The sequence below is a fragment of the Schistocerca cancellata genome, chromosome 4, assembly GCF_023864275.1.
Source record: "Schistocerca cancellata isolate TAMUIC-IGC-003103 chromosome 4, iqSchCanc2.1, whole genome shotgun sequence".
In the NCBI taxonomy this organism is placed as follows: Eukaryota; Metazoa; Arthropoda; class Insecta; order Orthoptera; family Acrididae; genus Schistocerca; species Schistocerca cancellata.
In genome coordinates this window covers 487,532,872-487,552,942 of record NC_064629.1, presented here as the reverse complement: position 1 = coordinate 487,552,942, position 20,071 = coordinate 487,532,872, and the positions used below count along the sequence as shown (strand labels likewise).

Below are 20,071 nucleotides of genomic sequence, written 5' to 3'. Positions count from 1 at the left end.
AAGCAGCACTTGTGAAGTGACAGCGGAACTTCAGTTTAAAGATTTCCGCATCCAGACCGTTCAGTGATACTTGTCAAGTCTGACAATGTCAAGTCAATGTCTAAAACTCTGCAAAAATACGTCAGCAACACAATAATCCAATTTGTAAATCAATTGTCACAATCTTATTTACTCTTATGTTCAGAGAAAAAGCAGAACACATTAAACGACCAGAGATAGGAGGTTCATATTCATAGGCCATGTACATTAGTACATTTGAACAATGTCGGCCCCCGGGTTCAAGGTAAACATAGATATTGCGGCGAAACACCATGTACCGGTAAACTGTGCCAGCGGCTCTCGTTGTCGCTATAAACCGAAGGTAATGGATCACTGTGACTTGAGCAGATTTTAAGGATGCTTAGCAGACGTATGCGCGAACCGTACCGTCAAATCAGTGATTTTGAAAGAGGGCGCCTTATTGGCATGAGAGAATCTCATGTATCTATCCGGGATTCTGTTGCTCGTGTAGGATAAAGAGTTTTGGCAGTGCAATGGTTGTGTGCACAATGGTTCACGGGAAGCCATATGACGAGGTGGGTCAGGTCGCACCACGCAGACCGCCTCCCGAGAAGATCGACATCTCATCTGAATGCATTGCAGGTCAGATCTGCGTCCTCCTCGGCTCTGACGCAATAATGGAACAGTGTCACATATCGTACATAATGATGACTGACAGTCCGTTGCCGTTTATTACAGCATGGGTTAGTGCGCGTCATCCACTTCTCCCCCTACCTTTGACGAAGGTGCAAAAACATGCTAGACGGCAGTGGTGTACGGAACGACGCCACTGGGGACAGGAATGGCATCAGAAGAGTGTTTTCGGACGAATCCAGGTTCTGTTTGTTTGAAAATGATTCTCCGCTGGCGAGGGGAGTGGCATCACAGTGACTGCATTCACACAAGACATACAACGCCAACTCAAGTCCCTATGGTGTGGGGTGACGTTGATTATAGCCACGAGTCACAGCTGGTGAGTGTCTAGGGCACTGTGACTAGTGTGACCTACATGAATGACTTCCTGCGACACGTCGCCATATCCTTTCTGCATAACATCTCAGACGCCATTTTTCAGCAAGACAATGCACGATCGCATGTTGCTGCACGAACAGATGCCTTTTGGTGTCACAGGATGTCAGCCTTTTGCCCTGGCCCGCCAGATCACCAGACGTGTCGCCAGTCGAAAATGTGTGGGGTATGGTGAAACGACAGGTGCAGCACTGTGACTCAATGCCAACCACCATAGATGAACTTTGTTACAGCATGGGTGGCTATAACACAGGACGCCATTCACGCCTTATACACCTCGATGCCATCACGCATGGAACACTTTATCAGGGTCCATGGTGTATCCTGTACTTACTAAGCAACAGGACACATGCTGAACCCATGTGACTCAAATGCTAATCATTTCTGCAGAACATACCAACGGTACATGTCCTGTATATATGAATGTCCTATCTGTAGTCGTTCAAATTGTTCTGTTCTTTCTGAACATGAGTGTAAATCTGTCAAAATTTATCTCTAAAACACGAGTATGAACTCCAAACTTAAGTGCCTCAGTGCTATTTCCAAATCCAAATTGTTACAAAATGCATGTGTCTCAAAAATGACACCCTAAACAGGTAGTTGACAATTCATTTTTAGGCCCCAATAAGGAGATTTAACAAAATAAACATGGCGAAACCTATAACTTCCAAAACAGTTGTTCGCTAATATACTATGCTAAGTAGGCCAACACGAAACGAATAGACAGTTTGAATTACTGTCAGAATCGGAAGAATGCAATTAATGTTATCCTAGGCCTAAATGAGAGTATTGACAAATACAAACCTGAGAAAGCACTGCCTTATAGTGAGGAAGATAACACATACAATCTCTATGCAAAGTATCACATTGTTATTTTCATATTTAAAATAACTATGAAAGAAGTTAATTTTACATTTTATTGTATTCGATCTGGGCCTACCGGATGTTGTAAACAAAAGCAAAGTTTTGTGGTAGGCTGCAACACCTATTGATAGGAATTATGGTGGTTACCCAGGGCTGATCATGGCGCTGTGAAAGACCTCCACAAACCCGACATCTATGTGCCAAGTTTCTGCTCCTATTTTATTGAGGTCACTCCTAATACTGAGTCCAAGATACAGTATTAGGAGTGACCTGGATAAAATAGGAGCAGAAACTAGGCACACAAATGTGGGATTTGTGACGGTTTTTCAGGCCCATGATCAGCCCTGCGTAAACACTGAGCTGAACAGGATGCTCCAGACACCGGGAAAATCTCACATAAGTGTTATTCCAGTTACTGCTACTGGTAGGTGGGGATAGACTATACATGGCCTGCACCTGAATAGGAAGGGGAAAAATGAGTTAGCTTCTCTATTAGAAGAAACTGTAAGGGGGGCCACAGTCACACGAGGGGTGATCCCAGTCGTTAATGGGTCCAAGCAGACGGGATTTTTAGGTTAAAACCTTAGTCCAGACTGACAACAATCAAGATAAATAGAATAAAAGAATCTTCATGTATATTAAATAGCGGCAAAGCTAAGGGCAGTGTCAACTTACTTCATCAAAATATCAGGGGAATAAAAAATAAAGATGAGCTATTAGTATGTTTATATGATCTCAAAAATAAATGTGAGATTGATATAATCCATCTGTCTGAACACCATGTAACTGTGGGGATGGATAGCGTCAGTATAAATGGTTATAATTTAGCATCTTACACCTGTATATCTAAGATGGATAAAGGTGGAGTTGCCATTTTCATAAAACAAGGGTATAAATACAAAACTGTAGAAGTAATCAAATTTTGTGTTGATCAGTATTTTGAGGTTTTTGCATGTGAACTTCAGCTAGATAATGTAGTACTGATATTAGCTACAGTGTACAGGTCCCCATTAGGAGACTGGGAGCTATTCATAAAAAAGTTCGACTCCCTACTATGTTGTCGCTCAGACAAAAAGAAGTTATTAATCTGTGGTGATTTCAATGTGAACTTTCTAAGTAATTCTGATAGGAAAAGTGAACTAGAAGTGTTATTAACAACATATAACTTAGAATCCGTGGCAGGTTCTATACGCGTATAGTTCAAGACAGTAGCACTCTAATAGATAATGTATTTGTACAGAAAGAGGATGTAAAACGAACACATGCTTTCCCTTTGGTAAATGGATTGTCAGGCAGTCAGAATCGGAAGAATGCACTACTGATTAAGTTACAAAACTTAACAGGGTGTACTGTTCAGAAACCATTACGTAAAAGTGTGAGGTTGCTCAACCCGGTATCTAGAGAGCATTTCAGAGAAAGTTTAAGAAATGTTATTTGGGGAGATGTATATAGTGGCAAAACGCTAGTGATAAATGCAACATATTTCTTGATAAATTTATATCTCTTTTTGAACATTGTTTCACAAAGAAAATTAATACATGTAACGCCATACACTTTTCAAAGAAACCTGGGATTACTACTACAGGTATTAAAGGGTATTCAGAAAGAAAAAGAAAACTATGAGACAGCAAGAACTAGTAAAATCCAGAAGGAGTTTTACACTATAAAATTATTGTAATACATCGAGGAAAGTTGTAAGGGAATCAAATCAATATGGAATGTTGTTAGAAGGGAGACAGGAAAAGTAACCTCTGGGGTAGATAGTATTACCATAAAAGAGAAAGAGCTCATCCTAACCAACAGTACTCAAGTAGCTAATGTATATAACAACCACTACTTAAGGGTAGGAGAAAAAATTGGTGAGAATAGTTCAAAAGAAAAAACCAGGCAGTACATGGAAGAGTCGGTTTTGAAAAATTCACTTAACAACCTCTTGTGAAATAAGTAAAATTATTAAATCATTGAAAAATAAATGTTTTGTTCGAGTAGATGACATCTCTAATAAGATATTAAAACATTGTGGAGCAATTACAGCCCATGTTCTGAGTCACATATGTAATGCATCTCCATTTCGGCATTTTGTATCTGGAAACAAGAAATAGGCTGTTGTTGTTGGGGTTTCAGGGCACTTAACAGTGTGATTACTAGTACGCGTACAACAAAAGCAGTAGCCGGCCGGAGTGGCCGAGCGGTTCTAGGCGCTTCAGTCTGGAACCGCGCGACCGCTACGGTCGCAGGTTAGAATCCTGCCTCGGGCATGGATGTGTGTGGATGTCCTTAGGTTCGTTAGGTATAAGTAGTTTTAAGTAGTTTTAAGTTCTAGAGGACTGATGACCTCAGATGTTAAGTCCCATAATGCTCAGAGCCAACAAAAGCAGTAGGCAGCAGATGAGAATAAAACCATGACGAGTTGTAAAATCTTAACGAATCTAAATGATAGAAACTTCCGTAAGTCGGTGTACTGCAGTATCGAGATATGTTCACAGCAGGGACGTGTGGCGTGAAACGTACACTAGCACAATAGGCTTGCCAGCGCACAAGCCTGGCGGGCGGGAGGCGGCGCTGTGCATTCGATCGTCGAGTGTCGGTGGCTGCTCATTGTTCTCAGTGAGGAAGTATGGAAAATATATGCGTGGGACAGCTTCTTATAAGCTTGCTTGCTACTCGGTTTTTCATATAAAGTGAACGAAAGTACATTTTGGGTAGTCCTCATTTAATGAATTTTAACTAAGATTCATTAAAATGTATTTATTTCCAGTCAATCACATTTCTCCGGAGACAGAAAAAAATCCGCCTTTACCCCGGGTAGTTGTATAAAAGCGCCCTAGACGCGCTCGGATGCCCTCAAAACTAGGGCAGATATCGGGAAAGTTGGACGTATCAGAGTCCTAATATTGAGTAATGTTAATTACGGTACTAGAAAATAGTCCAAAATCGAGGTGCATAACATCTGTTGGCGCTTAAATTGTTGAATATTTTTATTGGCTATTACCTTCACATTTTGTACGGAAGTAAAAAAAAGAAATCTAAAAAATATTAGTGAACTGATGCTCCGCAATTCATCAGTTCAACGGGTTCCGTGCGACTTTAAACCGGACCTTCTTACCGGCTATGACGACCAGCGAAGGTAAAGTCAAGTGCAGTACACACAAGGCAATTTTAAATTCAGACGAACAATACACAGTGACTCCGTTTCTCTAATTTCAAAAGTTAACGTGGCAAAACAAACTTACTAATGGAAGAAATTAACTTTGTTACTGGTAGCAAAACTGATTTCAAGTTCGCGTCAGTACTTTTCGACAAAAATCCGCTTTTTTAAAAAATTGCAGATTAATTATTGGTTCTAATAATTATGTTTCAATGTTCAGTGACTATGGCAACAGAATTTTTGAAAAGGTAATGGCTCTCTGTTAAATGGATGTGGTATTTTTCCACTTCAGCTGTTTATTATTGAAACTTTTTCTTAATTTCGTGACTTGGTTGGGCTGTTTAGACCGTCTTATATCGTTACCATTTGGGTTTATAACGCTATCCGCAGTCTTTATGTGAGGAGAGATTATGCGGAAACAGCATTTGAATGTCTTTGTTTGTGAGAAGATAGTGGTCTCGCGTAAGAAGAAGAAACGTCTGCCGCCACGCATCAGAATTAGACAGCAGCTGAAACGTGGCCACTCGAGACTGCGGTTCAACGTTCGGCAATTTTGCTGATCGCGGTGGTCGGGATACCACGACTGCCATGCGTATGATTTGATGGGTCCAGGAGGGCCATACTCAACGCCATACGGGCTCTCAACGGTCAGTGCTACTAGCGACCGAGAAGAGAGATACTGTTCGTTCGGCCGCGCCGCGTCGTGCAGTCACGTCCCGTACCTTCAGTCAGGAGATAGGCTTGTTTATAGCAAAACAGGTATCCGCACGGTCAGTACGACGACGTCTGGAGCACTACGGGAGGACTGCTCAGTGACCATTTTGCAGCTACACTGTTGGCGAGACAGCAGAGAAAGGTGCTCTGACGATGGTGGGCCCAACGATAGCATTGGTTGTAGGAGCTGCATCGCGTAGTGTATCAGACGACTTCCGGTTTTACCCACAGCGGAACAATGGGATGAACGCTGCGAAATTGCATTCGTCATTGTGATACGGGCCCACCACTTTGTCTGATGTATAGGTTGCTAATGGATATACAGCATGATCAGATATGTTTTGCAAATCCGGTGGTTTCGATCGCAACAGGTCCATTTCAGAAGTGTGAAGACCGTTGACTGTACCGTATTTTGGGGATCTCCGTGACCTGACGCAATACCGCATGTTGCTCGTGCTGTCTGAACCTATCGTGGAGTGTAACTGATGGTGTTCGAATGTTGCCCTGGCAGGCACATTCTCCAGATCTCTCACCAATTAAAAACATTGGGTCATGGGTTGCTGAGATACTGGTAGGCCACAACTCACTCACAACTGCGACTGATGAAGTGTGGCGTAAGGTTGAAGCATAATGAAATTACATATCCTCATCCAAACTCAGCCCGACTCTATTCTTATCCAGTTAGAGCCGCTTGCGGTGGCAGAGGTAGTGATCCGTTTATTAAATTAAGTCGCCTGCACAATTGAATCTTGTGCTCTTCCTTCAGTACTGTATATACATAGCAAATAAAATTGTTTCATGTGCAACTCTTCCTGGTGACACAATTTTAACGATCAACAGTGCAGAAAGCTTCAAAAATTCACTAAATTCGATCGTTAAAGCCCAAATCAGATCGTACGAAAATATACCAAGTATAAGGGCAGTTTATGGAGTAAATTTCATTGCCTTATTATCCAATGGAATAAAAACGCATACTTTGCCAATGGAAATGAGCGTTTGGCGTCATTGGCCGGGAGGCCCCTCGCGGGGCAGGTCCGGCCGCCTTGGCGCAGGTCTTATTACATTCGGCGCCACATTGGGCGACCTGCACGCCGGATGGGGATGAAATGATGATGAACACAACACAACACCCAGTCCCTGAGCGGAGAAAATCTCCGACCCAGCCGGGAATCGAACCCGGGCCCGGAGGACGGCAATCCGTCACGCTGACCACTCAGCTACTGGGGCGGACACTTTGCCAATAACATATACAGTCATGTCCTATCACATACCATATGGGCTAGGCGACACAGCACAGTGATTAAGATACTGGCCTCACAGTCATTTGGAGCGGTATTCAAGTCGCCATGTTGCATGGAGATTTAAGTCTTCCACCATTTCTCGAAATAGCTTCAGCCAAATACCGACATAGTTTCGATGAATGAACCACCATGCCGCTTTCATTCACCTGTAAACTTTGGAAATTTGTGGCAAGGTCTTACGGGACCAAACTGCTGAGGTCATCGGTCCCTATGCTTACGCGCTACTAAATCTAACTTTACCAACTTACGCTAAGGACAACACACACACCCATGCCCAAGGGAGGACTCGAACCTCCGACGGGGGGATCGGCGTGGACCGTAACAAGGCGCTTCAGACCACGTGGCTACCCCGCGCGGCCATTCACCTGTCTTGGCTAGTCCCTCCTTTTGTTTCGTCTGCAATAGCATCGTCGTTACCTGAATGTTAAACTTGACAGTTCCTACCTCCCAGGTCTGTGTGCATCCCTAAAAAGGTACACATGTCACTGCGGGATGTCATCCTCATAGACAGCAGCTGTCATAGTTCTCCTAGAAAACGCTTAAAGTCACGTATGTGCTCTAACACACTGCCCTCAACGAGGACATTAATATCGCAATTTCGATCCCTTCCCATAGAATAGGGCCGGCCGAAGTGACCGTGCGGTTAAAGGCGCTTCAGTCTGGAACCGCAAGACCGCTACGGTCGCAGGTTCGAATCCTGCCTCGGGCATGGATGTTTGTGATGTCCTTAGGTTAGTTAGGTTTAACTAGTTCTAAGTTCTAGGGGACTAATGACCTCAGAAGTTGAGTCCCATAGTGCTCAGAGCCATTTGAACCATTTTTTTGAACCATAAAATAGGCATGTGTTGTAACGTGCCCTTGGTGTGCACCAGATCAATAAACGGTGACGACTATCCTCCAAGCAATATTGGTCTATGGGGGACATTCACCTTGGCTTCCACCTGACCTGTGGTAATAGTGGAAGGCACGATGACTGCTGTGGACTACGAGAAAGTTACTGCAAAACATCCGTGTCGCTTCATGCTTGATGTTTTCCCCGGGCGACATAGGTATCTTCCAGCAGAAAGGCCGGAATCGTGCTTCAGTGGTTTGAGGTGCACGATATTCAACTCACTATGATGTCTTAGCCACCAAATTCGCTTGATCTAAACCCGAATAAACGCTTCTGAAACGCTATCTGGCGCCAGCTCACCAGTCACCGACCAGTAGTTTATGGGAATTGCATGACATAGCAAGTCATGACCGTGGTATCACATACCTACTAAGAACTGGCCGAATCCATTCCACGCAGAACCGCTGCTTGTATTACGTTCCAAATGTGAACGAAGAAGGTATTTGAGTGGTGGTCATAATGGTATGGCTTATCAGTGAATGTACGCTGTGAAATCCTGCGTCTCTGCCTTGTAATAGTGTATGCTAAACGCAAGCAACACGAAATCACAAATATCATACTAAAGATATTTGCTCGTACAGACTGTTGCAGGCGCCGTAAGCAGACTCGTATTGGTATGCCACAGATGTCACACATTTTTTCCGTCTTTTATCGCTAAGATTTAGTCTGCTCATTGTTGCCATGACGAACTTTTTTAATCGCTTCTCGAAGATTTCTTAACTTAAACACGTTTAAGACCAGCTGGTTGCAAACTTAAAAATGTTTTATCTGCAACAGTTAGCTACACTTTCCATCTACTTCTCCACATAGTCGCATTCAGACTGAGACATTTGTCGTGGCATTGTAGCATCTTTCCAGTAACTTTGTAATAGAATGCAGCTGGCTGTACTTTGCGCCAATTCTCTAGAGTTATCTGCAGCCTGCTGTCTGTGCTAAAATGTTGTCTTCATAGTCAGCGGTTCATGTGAGCAGAGATGAAAATCAGAGAGAGCCAAGTCCTGCCAGTATGGTGGGTGATCGAACACTTCCCATCTAAAAATCTGTAGAAGCGTCCTCAACGCCCCTGCAGTGTGCGGCTCAGAATTGTCATGAAGAAGGAGATGCATGATAGCTACGTTGTGTGGGCTGCATGGAATCAGGCGAAATTCTCACACGCACTCATACACACATCAAAAAAAGTTTTGCATCACCTCGGTTCCGAGAGTTCCGGAACCTGTACAAAAAATTGGAATAGAGATCAACATAAACATCATTTCCGCTCTTTTTATTGCTCATGAAAACCACACATTGCATGTTGTACCACCATACAGCGAGACCTTCAGAGGTGGTGGACCAGATTGCTGTACACACTGGTACCTCTAATACACAGTAATACGTCATCCCGCATTGAAGAATGCCTGTATTCGGTGTGGCATGCTGTCCACAAGTTCATCAAGGCACTGTTGGTCCAGATTGTCCCACTCCTCAACGACGATTCGGCGTAGATCTCTCAGAGTGGGTCACGTCATCCATAAACAGTCCTTTTCAATCTGGCCCAGGCATGTTCGATAGGGTTCATGCCTGGAGAAAATGGTGGCCACTCTAGTCGAGCGATGTCGTTATCCTGAAGGAAGTCATTCACAAGATGTGCACGATGGGGGCACGAGTTGTCACCCATGGCGACGAATGCCTCGCCAATATGCTGCCGATATGGTTGCACTATCGGCCAAAGGATGACATTAAAGTATCGTACAGCCGCTACGGCGCCTTCCATGACCACCAGCGGCGTACATCGGCCCCACATAATGCCACCCCAAAACATCAGGGAATCTCCACCTTGCTGCACTCGCTGGACAGTTTGCCTAAGGCGTTCAGCCTGACCGACTTGCCTCCAAACACGTCTCCGACGATTGTCTGGTTGAAGGCATATGCGACACTCATCGGTGAGCAGAACGTGATGCCAATCCTGAGCGGTCCATTCGGCATGTTGTTGGGCCCCTCTATACCGTGCTGCATGGTGTTGTGGTAGCAAAGATGGACCTCGCCATGGACGTCGGGAGTGAAGTTCCACTTCATGCAGCCTATTGCGCACTGTTTGAGTTGTAACACGACCTACTCTGGCTGCACGAAAAGCATTATTCTACATGGTGGCGTTTCTGTCAGGTTTCCTCCTAGCCGTAATTCGTAGATAGCGGTCATCCATTGCAGTAGTAGCCCTTGGGAGGCCTGAGCGAGGCATGTCATCAGTATCTCCTCCATGTCCGAACAACATCGCTTTGGTTCACTTCGAGACGCCTGGACACTTCCCTTGTTGAGAGCCCTTCCTGGCACAGGGTGACAATCCGGACGCGATCGAACCGTGGTATTGTCCGTCTAGGCATGGTTGAACCACAGACAACACGAGCCGTGTACTACCTCCTTGGTGGAATGACTGGAACTGATCGGCTGTTGGACCCCCTCCGTCTAATAGGTGCTGCTCATTCATGGTTATAGCTTTCGTCGGTTTTAGTTAAATCTCTGAACAGTCAATGGGACTCTGTCTTTGATACAATATCCACAGTCAACGTCTATCTTCAGGAGCTCTGGGAACCGGGGTGAGGTAAAACTTGTTCTGATGTGCGTACTTGTTTGGATACCTGATTTTCTAGGCATTATTACGTGCACAATGTAAGCTCGGAACTGCAAAGAGCGATGTGACGCGATCTATGCGCGTACTAGAGACGTTGTCCACCACATCTATGCAAACTTTCATCGGAGTTTCACTTTAGTTTCCATTTTGCAATCTATTGGACCTTTCTTTGCGAATAGTCCTCGTATATCCTTTCTAGATTCCCAAAAAAAGACAGGAATCGGCAACGTGATGCGATTATAGCGATAATCGTCACCAAAGGAAACCGTTTTATCAAGGAGACTAGGAGATTGTGTATTGGTAAACAGTATACTATTATTTGTAAGACGAGCTGATTAGAGCTGTGGTCAAAGGTCAAATCTATCGTCAATCACGACGTTTGTAACAGGTATATTCTTCCAGAATCTGAGCTCATTTATTTCCTTCGCAAACTGCTCCACAACTTGCCGACGTTTGAATTCATTATGGCCCTGACATAAGGCAACTGTTGATCCTGGAATTTAATATAAAGAAACTAACTGAAAATGTGCAGTTTCCCATTCTTCCTCGCTGTCGATTTTAACAGAAATCAGGAAAGTTGTTTATTTATTGCTTATCGGCTCGTTGAAGTTTTCAACAGTAATTTTGTGTAGTCTCAATTTTATTTCAACAGAAAAATGATTAAAAAGTTTTGTTATGGTCCATTTCGTTCACCTTTTTCTAAGTGCTATGTAATGTAACATCTTGTTCGCTCTCTTTAAGATTTCTGTAGATGCAGCTTTCACTTCAAACTATTATTTTTCATTTGCAGATGCCTCGGAATCTTCTGATGACGACGTTGTTCCAGTCAATGGTAAGTAGCATTTAGCTTCGTGCGCTATTAGTTCAGCATATGTCCTACCGTAAGAAAAACATTTATTCAATGAGGAAAAAAAAATACATACAGAAATAGAACGCAGTGGAATGCCCAGGTGCAACAGTAAGACGGTTCTCAAAACGAAATAGAAAGAGTCCATAAGTACGTCGTTTGATAGTCCTGTTGAACGTACTATGACTCTGCAGGCCAAAAATTAACGAGGTGGAATGTTAGGTGCAACTGTTAGGTAGTTGTCGGAACAAAATGGAAATAAGCCGTGACTTCGACTGAATAAATTACTATCACAGTAAATAAAGTTCATGAGATTGACTCAAACCGTACACCAAGGACGTTGCTTTTATTGCCGGACAATCAGAGTAAACAATACATGTGCCCTTGTTGTTTTTACGTGCAAATATTCCCCTGGCAGAGAGGGCTGTAACGTTAGGCGACGATAGAACAGTTACTCAGGTACACTAGCTATGTGTTTACATCTTTCGTTGCGATTAAATCCTTCCACCTTTGTGAATAACACAGCATCAATGGATACTAAGTAGGAGCCAGACTACTCCTAGGAAAAAACCCGGCCTTCACATTTCTCTTGTTAGTGGCGGTGCATTACATAGGTCATTCCCACGTATTGTCCTCAGAATGTTGCTTCATTTTAGGCAATAAAAGCTTACCTCCAACGGATTTAGGCGATGTGTATTAGACTTATTTACAAAGGACAACTGTTAGGTGAAATACCCCATACCTCAGAAGCTGGATTCATTAATTTACGAAGAGTCTCACAAATTTATTATGTCTGAGACTAGGACGTCCACTTACACGTGTGGATTGTAAGTTCTCTATACCTGTTTGAGCAATAGTCAGAGTCAACAGCATCCTGATCGAAATATGACTGTTTCATGAACTAGTAATAGAGTTTACTCAAGACGTGATACAGTGGTCCATGTGATTTGCTTCGTATCTAGGCAGCGTACTTACTTTTACAGAGTCTGTGTTAGATTGTAAATTTGTTTTATACAACTATTGGTTTCGCCCAAAATATTTATAAAATATTATCTTCTTACATCCGTATCATGTAACTAAACAATTTTCAAAATTTTGGAAATTGTAGAAGATGACTTTTGAACGTTTTTCACCAAGGAACCCATTAGATAGTGAGAAATGGAGTAACTGCAGCATGTAGAGGTATTTTACCGCGTTTCTCTTTGATAGCTACATCTCCATCTATTGATGCCGTGTTACTCATACTGTTGGAGGGATTTAATCGCAAAGAAAGATGTAAACACACAGCTAGTATGCCGGAGTAACTGTTCTGAGGTCTGCTTACTGTGCTTTAGACGCAATCTGTACGGACATACTTACAGATCGTCTTCAACTGGTTTGATAACAACCCGTCGACATGGAAAGTAAGTAACTCATCTGCTAATAGGTAGTTGAACAGTTGAAGTAGAAACGTTTTAAGAGCCAAATCCAACATTTGTCAGGAGAATGAAAGAAACAACGCATCTCTGTATATAACTGACTTGTATCCAGAAAAGAAGGTATTCTTCTGCAGCCACAGAATTATGTTGTTCGTCATAGCACCACTGACTGGTTCAAAGAGGCAATAAGAAAGTTTTTACAAGTTGAAGGTTGCAAAGGAGAAAACAGCAACTAGTCAGTTTTAATAATGCTGTTTATTTATAGGCCGTTACTGTTTTAGAGCCGACAGGTTCATCTTAAGACGGCTGTTCACACACATATTACATTAGTCGTTGAAAGTTTTTTCAACTAATGCAAACAACGATAAATGTAATATAAATGTGAACAGCTGTCGGAAAACGAACATGTCAGCTCGAAACCGTTAATGAAGCTATTTACATAGATGAACAGTTTTATCAACAGTGGCTGGTTGCTACTTTCTTCTTCGTGAGAATCAGCTTGCCGTTTCGTACATGGCTATGACGACCAGCGAAGGTAAATTCAAGTGCAGTACACACAAGGCAATTTTAAATTCAGACGAACAATACACAGTGACTCCGTTTCTCTAATTTCAAAAGTTAACGTGGCAAAACAAACTTACTAATGGAAGAAATTAACTTTGTTACTGGTAGCAAAACTGATTTCAAGTTCGCGTCAGTACTTTTCGACAAAAATCCGCTTTTTTAAAAAATTGCGGATTAATTATTGGTTCTAATAATTATGTTTCAATGTTCAGTGACTATGGCAACAGAATTTTTGAAAAGGTAATGGCTCTCTGTTAAATGGATGTGGTATTTTTCCACTTCAGCTGTTTATTATTGAAACTTTTTCTTAATTTCGTGACTTGGTTGGGCTGTTTAGACCGTCTTATATCGTTACCATTTGGGTTTATAACGCTATCCGCAGTCTTTATGTGAGGAGAGATTATGCGGAAACAGCATTTGAATATTTTTGTTTGTGAGAAGATAGTGGTCTCGCGTAAGAAGAAGAAACGTCTGCCGCCACGCATCAGAATTAGACAGCAGCTGAAACATGGCCACTCGAGACTGCGGTTCAACGTTCGGCAATTTTGCTGATCGCGGTGGTCGGGATACCACGACTGCCATGCGTATGATTTGATGGGTCCAGGAGGGCCATACTCAACGCCATACGGGCTCTCAACGGTCAGTGCTACTAGCGACCGAGAAGAGAGATACTGTTCGTTCGGCCGCGCCGCGTCGTGCAGTCACGTCCCGTACCTTCAGTCAGGAGATAGGCTTGTTTATAGCAAAACAGGTATCCGCACGGTCAGTACGACGACGTCTGGAGCACTACGGGAGGACTGCTCAGTGACCATTTTGCAGCTACACTGTTGGCGAGACAGCAGAGAAAGGTGCTCTGACGATGGTGGGCCCAACGATAGCATTGGTTGTAGGAGCTGCATCGCGTAGTGTATCAGACGACTTCCGGTTTTACCCACAGCGGAACAATGGGATGAACGCTGCGAAATTGCATTCGTCATTGTGATACGGGCCCACCACTTCGTCTGATGTATAGGTTGCTAATGGATATACAGCATGATCAGATATGTTTTGCAAATCCGGTGGTTTCGATCGCAACAGGTCCATTTCAGAAGTGTGAAGACCGTTGACTGTACCGTATTTTGGGGATCTCCGTGACCTGACGCAATACCGCATGTTGCTCGTGCTGTCTGAACCTATCGTGGAGTGTAACTGATGGTGTTCGAATGTTGCCCTGGCAGGCACATTCTCCAGATCTCTCACCAATTAAAAACATTGGGTCATGGGTTGCTGAGATACTGGTAGGCCACAACTCACTCACAACTGCGACTGATGAAGTGTGGCGTAAGGTTGAAGCATAATGAAATTACATATCCTCATCCAAACTCAGCCCGACTCTATTCTTATCCAGTTAGAGCCGCTTGCGGTGGCAGAGGTAGTGATCCGTTTATTAAATTAAGTCGCCTGCACAATTTAATCTTGTGCTCTTCCTTCAGTACTGTATATACATAACAAATAAAATTGTTTTATGTGCAACCCTTCCTGGTGACACAATTTTAACGATCAACAGTGTAGAAAGCTTCAAAAATTCACTAAATTCGAACGTTAAAGCCCAAATCAGATCGTACGAAAATATACCAAGTATAAGGGCAGTTTATGGAGTAAATTCCATTGCCTTATTATCTAATGGAATAAAAACGCATACTTTGCCAATAACATATACAGTCATGTCCTATCACATACCATATGGGCTCGGCGACACAGCACAGTGATTAAGATACTGGCCTCACAGTCATTTGGAGCGGTATTCAAGTCGCCATGTTGCATGGAGATTTAAGTCTTCCACCATTTCTCGAAATAGCTTCAGCCAAATACCGACATAGTTTCGATGAATGAACCACCATGCCGCTTTCATTCACTTGTAAACTTTGGAAATTTGTGGCAAGGTCTTACGGGACCAAACTGCTGAGGTCATCGGTCCCTATGCTTACGCACTACTAAATCTAACTTTACCAACTTACGCTAAGGACAACACACACACCCATGCCCAAGGGAGGACTCGAACCTCCGACGGGGGGATCGGCGTGGACCGTAACAAGGCGCTTCAGACCACGTGGCTACCCCGCGCGGCCATTCACCTGTCTTGGCTAGTCCCTCCTTTTGTTTCGTCTGCAATAGCATCGTCGTTACCTGAATGTTAAACTTGACAGTTCCTACCTCCCAGGTCTGTGTGCATCCCTAAAAAGGTACACATGTCACTGCGGGATGTCATCCTCATAGACAGCAGCTGTCATAGTTCTCCTAGCTCTAACACTCTGCCCTCAACGAGGACATTAACATCGCAATTTCGATCCCTTTCCATAAAATAGACATGTGTTGTAACGTGCCCTTGGTGTGCACCAGATTAATAAACGGTGTCGACTATCCTCCAAGCAATATTGGTCAATGGGGGACATTCACCTTGGCTTCCACCTGACCTGTGGTAATAGTGGAAGGCACGATGACTGCTGTGGACTACGAGAAAGTTACTGCAAAACATCCGTGTCGCTTCATGCTTGATGTTTTCCCCGGGCGACATAGGTATCTTCCAGCAGAAAGGCCGGAATCGTGCTTCAGTGGTTTGAGGTGCACGATATTCAACTCACTATGATGTCTTAGCCACCAAATTCGCTTGATCTAAACCCGAATAAACGCTTCTGAAACGCTATCTGGCGCCAGCTCACCAGTCACCGACCAGTAGTTTATGGGAATTGCATGACATAGCAAGTCATGACCGTGGTATCACATACCTACTAAGAACTGGCCGAATCCATTCCACGCAGAACCGCTGCTTGTATTACGTTCCAAATGTGAACGAAGAAGCTATTTGAGTGGTGGTCATAATGGTATGGCTTATCAGTGAATGTACGCTGTGAAATCCTGCGTCTCTGCCTTGTAATAGTGTGTGCTAAACGCAAGCAACACGAAATCAGAAATATCATACTAAAGATATTTGCTCGTACAGACTGTTGCAGGCGCCGTAAGCAGACTCGTATTGGTATGCCACAGATGTCACACATTTTTTCCGTCTTTTATCGCTAAGATTTAGTCTGCTCATTGTTGCCATGACGAACTTTTTTAATCGCTTCTCGAAGATTTCTTAACTTAAACACGTTTAAGACCAGCTGGTTGCAAACTTAAAAATGTTTTATCTGCAACAGTTAGCTACACTTTCCATCTACTTCTCCACATAGTCGCATTCAGACTGAGACATTTGTCGTGGCATTGTAGCATCTTTCCAGTAACTTTGTAATAGAATGCAGCTGGCTGTACTTTGCGCCAATTCTCTAGAGTTATCTGCAGCCTGCTGTCTGTGCTTAAATTTTGTCTTCATAGTCAGCGGTTCATGTGAGCAGAGATGAAAATCAGAGAGAGCCAAGTCCTGCCAGTATGGTGGGTGATCGAACACTTCCCATCTAAAAATCTGTAGAAGCGTCCTCATTGCCCCTGCAGTGTGCGGCCCAGAATTGTCATGAAGAAGGAGATGCATGATAGCTACGTTGTGTGGGCTGCATGGAATCAGGCGAAATTCTCACACGCACTCATACACACATCAAAAAAAGTTTTGCATCACCTCGGTTCCGAGAGTTCCGGAACCTGTACAAAAAATTGGAATAGAGATCAACATAAACATCATTTCCGCTCTTTTTATTGCTCATGAAAACCACACATTGCATGTTGTACCACCATACAGCGAGACCTTCAGAGGTGGTGGACCAGATTGCTGTACACACTGGTACCTCTAATACACAGTAATACGTCATCCCGCATTGATGAATGCCTGTATTCGCTGTGGCATGCTGTCCACAAGTTCATCAAGGCACTGTTGGTCCAGATTGTCCCACTCCTCAACGACGATTCGGCGTAGATCTCTCAGAGTGGGTCACGTCATCCATAAACAGTCCTTTTCAATCTGGCCCAGGCATGTTCGATAGGGTTCATGCCTGGAGAAAATGGTGGCCACTCTAGTCGAACGATGTCGTTATCCTGAAGGAAGTCATTCACAAGATGTGCACGATGGGGGCACGAGTTGTCACCCATGGCGACGAATGCCTCGCCAATATGCTGCCGATATGGTTGCACTATCGGCCAAAGGATGACATTCAAGTATCGTACAGCCGCTACGGCGCCTTCCATGACCACCAGCGGCGTACATCGGCCCCACATAATGCCACCCCAAAACATCAGGGAATCTCCACCTTGCTGCACTCGCTGGACAGTTTGCCTAAGGCGTTCAGCCTGACCGACTTGCCTCCAAACACGTCTCCGACGATTGTCTGGTTGAAGGCATATGCGACACTCATCGGTGAGCAGAACGTGATGCCAATCCTGAGCGGTCCATTCGGCATGTTGTTGGGCCCCTCTATACCGTGCTGCATGGTGTTGTGGTAGCAAAGATGGACCTCGCCATGGACGTCGGGAGTGAAGTTCCACTTCATGCAGCCTATTGCGCACTGTTTGAGTTGTAACACGACCTACTCTGGCTGCACGAAAAGCATTATTGTACATGGTGGCGTTTCTGTCAGGGTTCCTCCGAGCCGTAATTCGTAGATAGCGGTCATCCATTGCAGTAGTAGCCCTTGGGAGGCCTGAGCGAGGCATGTCATCTGTATCTCCTCCATGTCCGAACAACATCGCTTTGGTTCACTTCGAGACGCCTGGACACTTCCCTTGTTGAGAGCCCTTCCTGGCACAGGGTGACAATCCGGACGCGATCGAACCGTGGTATTGTCCGTCTAGGCATGGTTGAACCACAGACAACACGAGCCGTGTACTACCTCCTTGGTGGAATGACTGGAACTGATCGGCTGTTGGACCCCCTCCGTCTAATAGGTGCTGCTCATTCATGGTTATAGCTTTCGTCGGTTTTAGTTAAATCTCTGAACAGTCAATGGGACTCTGTCTTTGATACAATATCCACAGTCAACGTCTATCTTCACGAGCTCTGGGAACCGGGGTGAGGTAAAACTTGTTCTGATGTGCGTACTTGTTTGGATACCTGATTTTCTAGGCATTATTACGTGCACAATGTAAGCTCGGAACTGCAAAGAGCGATGTGACGCGATCTATGCGCGTACCAGAGACGTTGTCCACCACATCTATGCAAACTTTCATCGGAGTTTCACTTTAGTTTCCATTTTGCAATCTATTGGACCTTTCTTTGCGAATAGTCCTCGTATATCCTTTCTAGATTCCCAAAAAAAGACAGGAATCGGCAACGTGATGCGATTATAGCGATAATCGTCACCAAAGGAAACCGTTTTATCAAGGAGACTAGGAGATTGTGTATTGGTAAACAGTATACTATTATTTGTAAGACGAGCTGATTAGAGCTGTGGTCAAAGGTCAAATCTATCGTCAATCACGACGTTTGTAACACGTATATTCTTCCAGAATCTGAGCTCATTTATTTCCTTCGCAAACTGCTCCACAACTTGCCGACGTTTGAATTCATTATGGCCCTGACATAAGGCAACTGTTGATCCTGGAATTTAATATAAAGAAACTAACTGAAAATGTGCAGTTTCCCATTCTTCCTCGCTGTCGATTTTAACAGAAAACAGGAAAGTTGTTTATTTATTGCTTATCGGCTCGTTGAAGTTTTCAACAGTAATTTTGTGTAGTCTCAATTTTATTTCAGCAGAAAAATGATTAAAAAGTTTTGTTATGGTCCATTTCGTTCACCTTTTTCTAAGTGCTATGTAATGTAACATCTTGTTCGCTCTCTTTAAGATTTCTGTAGATGCAGCTTTCACTTCAAACTATTATTTTTCATTTGCAGATGCCTCGGAATCTTCTGATGACGACGTTGTTCCAGTCAATGGTAAGTAGCATTTAGCTTCGTGCGCTATTAGTTCAGCATATGTCCTACCGTAAGAAAAACATTTATTCAATGAGGGAAAAAAAATACATACAGAAATAGAACACAGTGGAATGCCCAGGTGCAACAGTAAGACGGTTCTCAAAACGAAATAGAAAGAGTGCATAAGTACGTCGTTTGATAGTCCTGTTGAACGTACTATGACTCTGCAGGCCAAAAATTAACGAGGTGGAATGTTAGGTGCAACTGTTAGGTAGTTGTCGGAACAAAATGGAAATAAGCCGTGACTTCGACTGAATAAATTACTATCACAGTAAATAAAGTTCATGAGATTGACTCAAACCGTACACCAAGGACGTTGCTTTTATTGCCGGACAATCAGAGTAAGCAATACATGTGCCCTTGTTCTTTTTACGTGCAAATATTCCCCTGGCCGAGAGGGCTGTAACGTTAGGAGACGATAGAACAGTTACTCAGGTACACTAGCTATGTGTTTACATCTTTCTTCGCGATTAAATCCTTCCACCTTTGTGAATAACACAGCATCAATGGATACTAAGTAGGAGCCAGACTACTCCTAGGAAAAAACCCGGCCTTCACATTTCTCTTGTTAGTGGCGGTGCATTACATAGGTCATTCCCACGTATTGTCCTCAGAATGTTGCTTCATTTTAGGCAATAAAAGCTTACCTCCAACGGATTTAGGCGATGTGTATTAGACTTATTTACAAAGGACAACTGTTAGGTGAAATACCCCATACCTCAGAAGCTGGATTCATTAATTTACGAAGAGTCTCACAAATTTATTATGT

At 43.6% G+C, this 20,071-nt stretch overlaps 1 protein-coding gene across 1 annotated transcript in view; it reads left to right on the top strand.

Moving 5' to 3' along the window:
* The window catches only part of LOC126184786 (protein PFC0760c-like), a 298,617-nt gene that overhangs the window by 212,213 nt on the left and 66,333 nt on the right, over positions 1 to 20,071 (top strand). The window contains exons 9-10 of the mRNA XM_049927357.1: positions 11,386 to 11,427; positions 19,222 to 19,263. Of these exons, the coding sequence (XP_049783314.1) occupies positions 11,386 to 11,427; positions 19,222 to 19,263 (84 nt within the window). The remainder of the gene's footprint in view (positions 1 to 11,385; positions 11,428 to 19,221; positions 19,264 to 20,071) is intronic.